Source organism: Centruroides sculpturatus, unplaced genomic scaffold (genome assembly GCF_000671375.1).
Source record: "Centruroides sculpturatus isolate CEXI.00-Female unplaced genomic scaffold, Cexi_2.0 scaffold1156, whole genome shotgun sequence".
Classification (NCBI taxonomy): Eukaryota; Metazoa; Arthropoda; class Arachnida; order Scorpiones; family Buthidae; genus Centruroides; species Centruroides sculpturatus.
This window is the reverse complement of record NW_019385353.1, coordinates 263,598-271,679: the sequence shown is the minus strand read 5'-3', so window position 1 is coordinate 271,679 and position 8,082 is coordinate 263,598. Positions and strand designations below refer to the sequence as shown.

General features: G+C 22.4%; 1 protein-coding gene across 1 annotated transcript in view; it reads right to left on the bottom strand.

Moving 5' to 3' along the window:
• Positions 1-370: 370 nt before the first annotated feature.
• The window catches only part of LOC111638008 (dynamin-binding protein-like), a 38,878-nt gene continuing 31,166 nt past the window's right edge, over positions 371-8,082 (bottom strand). Inside the window, exons 8-20 of the mRNA XM_023383633.1 lie at positions 7,876-8,032; positions 7,779-7,807; positions 5,393-5,513; positions 4,754-4,845; positions 4,531-4,680; positions 4,356-4,461; positions 4,152-4,282; positions 3,958-4,062; positions 1,575-1,706; positions 1,317-1,478; positions 1,051-1,233; positions 741-971; positions 371-668 (exon numbers count right to left, since the gene is read on the bottom strand). Of these exons, the coding sequence (XP_023239401.1) occupies positions 372-668; positions 741-971; positions 1,051-1,233; positions 1,317-1,478; positions 1,575-1,706; positions 3,958-4,062; positions 4,152-4,282; positions 4,356-4,461; positions 4,531-4,680; positions 4,754-4,845; positions 5,393-5,513; positions 7,779-7,807; positions 7,876-8,032 (1,896 nt within the window). The 3' untranslated portion in view covers position 371. The remainder of the gene's footprint in view (positions 669-740; positions 972-1,050; positions 1,234-1,316; positions 1,479-1,574; positions 1,707-3,957; positions 4,063-4,151; positions 4,283-4,355; positions 4,462-4,530; positions 4,681-4,753; positions 4,846-5,392; positions 5,514-7,778; positions 7,808-7,875; positions 8,033-8,082) is intronic.

The window sequence follows — 8,082 nt, the reverse complement described above, 5'->3', positions numbered from 1 at the left end:
TATGTAAGTAATCAAATTTGGCATTATATGATTTAATATTTATATACATAAAGCCAATTTAACTGCTGTTTAAATGTATCTAATGCATTCTAAATACAAAATTTATATAAAATAAATATAATTGAATATATGAATTATTAATGTTTAAAACATTTGCTTGAAAGTAATTTTTAATATTAAATAATTCATTTTGATAAAAACAACTTACTAACAAAAACAGCAATAAAATGTAAATATACACCCACAACTGCCGTTGGGCTAAATTTAGATATAATGATTATAAATTAGAAATTCATTTCTAATTTATAATTTATAATCATTATATCCAAATTTCGCCCAATCAATTACGGCAGTTGTGGATGTATATTTGCTTAATATATTGGGTTTTGGTTGTGTATACTTGAATAAAATGTAATAAAATAAAAATAAATAAATAATAATGATAAGTTATTAGCATTATAAAATATTAAAATCATAAAATACTTACTTCCATTATCTACAAACCATCTGCGAGAATTACCCATTGGGTCTTGTTTCTTAATTATTCTAACAATGTCATCTTTTTGAACTGATAAATCTAAGATATCAGTTGCCACATATGAATCTCTAACTATGTACAAACTGTTTGATGAATAATGAGACTTTAGGTAAGTACGTTGACTTTCAGTCTGTTACAAAATTATAAAATAAGCTATTATAAGATTTTTACAAAATTAAAATTATAGAAAAAAGAAATTAACCTGAGTATTCAATGGTGATGAACCTAAACTTAAACGATGTGCAGTTGGTGATGTCTTCTTTGTCAATGTGTCAGTCTTCTTTGTTAAAGTATCAGTTTTTAACAAAGATGAATTACTTGCAAATATCTGGCGAATTTCAGAAGAAAAATCAGATAGTTTTGCAGATGCCAAATTATGTTTTACTTGAAATGTTTCTAAAAATTCTGTTCTATTACCAATGATCAAAGGAAGCTGAAAAAAATTTTTTAATATAAATTTTATATTTTCTCTAATAGTAAATTAAAAATTTCAAGTAAAATTAAATAACTACCTCTGTTAGTTCAATCATTTGTTTTGCAACACGCCCAAGAAAAGTTTTTCTCAATTGAAGGAAAGCTATTACACTGAAATTTAAAATTTCAGTAGATAATTCACATAATTTTGGTAATTCATCTAAAAGTTGACTATTTAGAGCTTCATATGTATTTTTCATCAACTGCTGTTCTTCACAAAGCTGAAGAAATAATTTAATGAATCATTTCATTTGAAAAACATATACACAATTTTTGCAATAATCTTGAAATAAACAGTATTTACTGTTTTCTGTTTAGTCACATCTTTGTTACGTTCTAATCGATTTGTACATGCTTCATAATCCAACAGTTTGTCATACCGCTTCTGTATCAAATTTCTTGGACCATTAAATGTTTGTAACAATTCATTCAGTGGATTTATTACATGCCTTTCCATTGATATTTTCTAATAATAATATTAATAAATAGTGAAATTATTGTAATTATTGAAATTACAGAAAAAAACAATATTGTACAAATCCTTAAATAAAAAAGAACTTACAAAATCTTCCCAATACTGAGTTACTATAATAAAGTGAGTTGTCCTCAATTTTTCAATTTCTTGTTGGGCATTTCTTTGTTGATAAAAGTTTGCAATATCTTCAGCCACATTTAATGCTGTCATTCTATAATCCTTAAGATATGAAAAAATAATGCATTTTTATTTTTATGAATTATATAATTAACTCTTAAAAAATGTATAAATTTCAGCTAAAAACTATTTTTACAAAAATAAAAAAATTCTCATAATATAATTACAATCTAATCTTTTGAGATATATTTTCCTTGATTAGTCTATACAGAAAATTTTCAGTAATTTAGTGTGATTTATTGAATAAAGATAACTCATTTAGTTTTGAAAAAAAATTAATGTGAGAAAAACATATTAAAAATTTTAATAAAAATAATGATAATGACTTTTCACATCATTAAAGATAAAAGAAATTTATCAAAATAAATTGAATAAGTCTTGATATTAATTAAGTAATAATTGTTTGAAAAATTTTTAAATTAATTCATTTTTTTAATCTTATTAGGAATCTGTTTTTTAAAGAAGGATTTTATTTAATGAACTAAGTCACATTGTTTACGTATAGTTACTGTTATTAGGATTTATAATTTTTACGTTTTTTGAAACTAATTTCTGATCATCATTTAATTCTTAAAAAAACAATTATATCATCAGTTCTTTTTAACATTTGAAATTATACACTTTTTTTTTTTTAATATTTAAATTAAAAATTTTGTTAAATACAAATTCTTGAATAAAGGTTATGATGATGAAGTATATTTTAAATTTAAAGATATTACAGCACTGCTGATTTAAAAAAAAATCAATTTAATTGATTTATATTTTTAGAAACTAAGTACTATTACAACAAACTTATTCACATAGGGCCAAATTGATTAGAAATGATTATTTACCAGTTTAACTTTTGTTTAAAAAATTACCTACTAACCAACTAATCTGTTTTTTCTCTCAAATTCTCACTTTTGAAACTAAAGTGCAATCATGATTTACCTGTGGAAAATTTTACACATAATCATGGAATGCATCATAAACTAGTTCAGTAAATACATTAAAATTCAGCAAAATGAATTCTGTGAAGATATATATATATATATAATCACTGATGTAATAATTTTTCATGTTATTTTTATGCAGATAAAGTAAAACTTTTTAAAATTAAAATAAAAGTAAATGAAATTTGAAATGAAAATTTTATGATGTATTGCATGAAAAAAAAACTACAAAATTCAATTAAAAGTTATCTATATAGAACAATAAAAAATGTAAGCAATCTGTAAAAAAATCAATTGCTGATGCAATTTTTTGATCTTCTGTTAGCAGTGAAAATACAGTATTGATCTTATCTATAGTATATTAGTTTAATCCATGCCTATAAAATTTACAGTACATTTAATCATAATAAAGTCACACTGCTTCAGAATTGTGTAAATTATAGTTAAGACCATGTAAATTATAATCATACTGTATTACATTTTTAGATTAGAAGATATTTCTTACAAATGAAATAATGAATAAATTCTCATTTTATAATTTACATGACTGATATGGCTGTGAATCTATTCCTCTCACAAAGGCACTGTTAAAAAGAAACTGAATTATTTAATAATAGTATTATGTATTTGAAAAAAATTTCAAAATAACTATAAATGAAAATTGCAATATAACATTAATTCTACAAATTAAGTAAATTTAACAATCAGTTAAAATTTCAAATAAAATCAGATTTGGAAAGAAGATAATGAAAAAATCCTTGTATCTCCAGATAAAACTATACATTTAGAAAAAATAAACCATTCATATTTACACTTTGAATGATCATAACTTTCATTTGTAACTGTCTAAGACTGTGTACTGTCAAAGTTCTACTGAAATTTAAATTGAATATTGTGTATATATTTTATGCTTTTTTTCAATATTGTTCACTTTTTGAAGCATATGAAAGTAACACACAAACTATGTTAGTTTCATATGCTAAATGCTAAGATGGTGTATATTTAAACAAATTTAAATTGAAGTGATAAAGAAATGTGCAAAATAATGGAAAATTTATATTTAAAATAATATATATTTCATTTCATAAATCATATTTGAATCATTTTGAATGTTACTATCACTGACATAATTTTGTATTAGGTTTTCATTTACACTATGTTTGAAGTGATTTAAATTATGATCTCAATATTTATAAAATTTTCTACAGTAAGATTTTGTGAATTATCTCTAAATAATTGTACATTTTGAACAATTCTTAATATAACCTTGATAAAAATCAAATAATTCCTAACTAGTTAAAACTTTAAAATGAAACATTTTTCAGTTATTCACAAATTTAATTTATACATTTAAAACTTACTTGCATGCTTTCATTAAAAGAATTAACATCTTTCAGGAATATTTTAATTGTTTTCTCAAGACTTCGAAAAGTTTTCTCAGCATCTTCAAACATTTCATCTTTTGTCTAAATTTTATATATTAAAAATTTGTATATTTTTTTTTTTTGAATTATTCAAATGTTATCACAAATTAAATGGTTAAATTAAAACATACTACAGTAGTCAAACCAATTGATGATGACAATCTCATACCAAATCTTGATGACTTTTTCAAGATAGAATGAATAGTAAATTTTGAAATCCTTGTAGATAAACTTGTATCTGCAGATTTTCTATATTTGAAAACTAACAACCATAAATTTTAGTTTTTAAAACTTGTTAAATAATTTACATAATAATCTATAAACAAAATATCTACCTAAATCTTTACGACGTTTGAATTCATTAATAGCAGTTGCAACATCTGTCATTAAGTCAACAGCTTTACTGAGTAGTTTTTTATCTAAATGAGAATCTTCAGTACACTGAAATAAAATTATTTAAAATAAATTTTAAAATTTATTAAATTATTTTAATCTAATAATTGAGCTAACCTTAACTAATTCATTTAAAAGTAGAGGATATTTAAGTATTCTTTGAACAGGTTTAATAAGAATGGAGCGGAGATCAAAACAATTTGTTTGTCTTTGAATAATTTCTACCCCATGTTTTAGGTAATTTGACATTGGTTGATTTTCTTCATACTATAAAATTAAATGTATTTTTTAAAAAAAATCAAAATTTAGTTCTTTTTTTTAATTCACATTATATTCATACTTTATCAAGAAGTGAATGAATGTCATCATGATTTCTACAGTAATGGCCATATACTTCTTTCAAATCATCAGCTAAATCAATGAAACACTGGCCTTGAAATAAAAAAAAATTATTATTATTATGTTAAATATATCTTTATAATAGAGAAAATAATATACAGTAAACTCCTGCTAACTCTGACTCTGCTTTCACATAACTTGGATGAAATTAAAAAAAAAAAACATAGTAATTTAAAATTTCTTGAGAATAAAAAAAATTATAATTAACAAGTGTTTTTTTGATATCTGAAAGTCTTTGCAATACCATGCCTCATATTACTATAGTTATAAGTTACTAAAGACTACATTGCTATCATAGGATTCTGTTGTGACAAAATTTTTCAAGCTCATTTTTTGTAATAATAAATTTTGCAATATAATTTAATAAAGCTCTGTAAATCTGTGTAAACTTTATACTAAATTACTGTACTGTATATCCATCTTCTTGTTTTCCATGTCAGTGAAGAAAACACCCAAAAACTCTGACTTTTGTAAATTCTGACCACCTTCACCCCCTATCAGTCCAAATTAGCAGAGCTTTACTGTATTTCATTAATTTTTATATGTTTATGATAATATATAAAATAACTTTTCAAAATACCAATTAGTTGATTTACTTCATCTTGTTTCATTGTATCTTCTAAATGATGTAACAGTTTTGAAGCTATATCAATTACTTCATCTAAATTTCCAAATAATGCCATCATATCAATACCTAACGACTACAAAAAAAATTTTTAAATTATTTATATAAAATAAATTATTTTATATATATATATATAATATATTCTTTAACTTCAACAACTTTTGCAGATTACTTGAATTTACAGTTATAAAATTTTTATTGTAATATTTAATAAAAACAAGAAACTGGATAAAATTTATATAATGCTATAACATATATTAAATGTAAACAGAGAAATAAACTTTATAAAAATTTTAGAAAATAATAATAATAACAATGTATTTTCTTTTACTGTGAAAGAAAACACTATGTAACAGAATAAGAAAACATGAATTATACAGTAAAAAGACAATAAAAGTAAATTATTATTATAAAGTTTAAATTCAATAAGAAAATTCATTATTAGTTCTTATTTAGTTATAACTTAAACATTAGAATCATTATTTGTAACTCCACTTAACATAAATATTGATATATACATAATTACTATGCTCTAATGATCTTTTATTTTTTACAGTAATCTTTTTTTTTTATCAAGATTTTAAAATATTTTTAATTACTGTAACAGTTTTAAAAATAAGCCATAAATTTTGGAAAAAATTTAATAAGTTATTAGTGCTTCTTTAGTATTAAAATATTTCTGTTTACTTTGATATAAAAATTGAATTTAGTTTTACTTTTTTGTACCTTTTTACACTTTTACTTTCTATATATTTTATACAAATTTATGCAAAAATCTTTCTAAAAATAACTGCAAAATTGTCTCTGTACATACATACACAATTCTATATAGATTTTGCTTCTAAAAACTAGCATTTTAATTTCAAAATGCTAGTTTTTAGAACTCTTTTTTAGTTAAGCTCAAAAATAATTGTTGATAAAAAATAACATTCAATATGTAATAAACCATTAAGAAATATGAATGAAAATTTCCAATATACACAACAAAAAATTTCATAAAAATCTACAGGTAAGAAAATATTTTCTAAACAATATTCAAAAATAAAAATCAAATAAATTTTATAATGATTAGCAAAATTATTTCAAACATATTTGTGTTATTTAAGTAGTTGTTATTCATTGTAAAAATATAATGATTATTTTTTACAGTATCACATTTTTATTATAGCATGATATCACTTCTTTGGCATGATATAATGCAAGTTATTTTATTTCAAAAGCTGTTCACTAAAAAGAAAAAATATTTTAAANTTTATCACTAAATATATAAAGCATATAACAAATTGTTTTATTTTAGTATTTCATCTCAAAATTACTACTATACTATGTTTCAAAAACATATATAAATACTTTATTTACAGTTTGAACAGAAATAAAATTTTTATTATGAAATTCTTAGATTTAATTAAATAACTAACAGTCTCAGTTATGTAATAGTTCAGACAGTTAATCAAATAATGCAAGTATCCATTAAAACAAGCAATTTAAAAACCAATCAATCAATAAGCCAGTCAATTAAACAAATCATAATTTAAGAATGTAAAATTTGCATGTTATTGATTCTTTAATTAAAAAAATAATAAAAATAAAATTGAATTAGGTACACTCCTAATTCTATAATAAAGAATTATATAATTATTATTAAAGAATTGTGAAACTTAATTCATTAAAACCTGCTCAAAAAACTAAAAAATACCTAAATTTAAAAAAGTATACAGAAATAAAATTACACATTATAAAAAGACAATGTGTAATTTTACATTACTATCTTCAAGAAGCATATATTGATAGTTGTGTACTTGTAGAATCATTTACAGGTAACCCCCGTATAACACGGCACTTCTATAGCATGGATTCACTCTAACACGGTTCGGAAATTGGGTAAAACCCTCGTACAACATAAAATGTAATAAAGGGTGCGTTCTTTTCTATACCTCTGTGTAACTCCGCACGAGCATTCTAATTGTTTTCATGGCTGCTTTGAATGCTCTTTCAACAAATAATCTATTTAATGGTTAAATTTTACAATTTGGACCCTTCTTTTGCCTCTAAAAGCTCATTTTAGAATTATAGATTCCTCTACACGATACTATTGATAGTGCGGGCGCCGCTATCTTTCTTTCACCGTCGTTCCTAAATGCCTACAAACAGCAGAGCACTCCTATTACAGAGCAACCGCTATTAACGAACGCACCCACAAACTGTTACCAGTTGATGATGCTCATGCTGAGATCATCATAGAAAATGAATAATCCTCTGGTAAAATATTTACTTAAATAATAAATATTTTATCTATGAAAAAAATGAATAATAAATCCGATTTAAATAAGGATTTAACAACATGTTTTTTAATTTTTGGATGAATGTCATCTTAAAAAAAGTATAAAACATTAAAAATAATATTACTAAAATTTAAATTATTCCCATTAATAACTTACATTGTAAAATTTTAATTTCTTTTTTTAATCCATCTATTTCATCATTATATATGTTAATTTGATCTTTTAATTCATTTCGAACAGAAATATTTCCATCAATTTCACATTGTTCATTATTAATTTCATCTTCTAATTTTTTCTTGCATTTTTCTAATCTCTGAAAATTTATTTTATCAACTTTTTATCATTTAAATTTGCATAAAATTT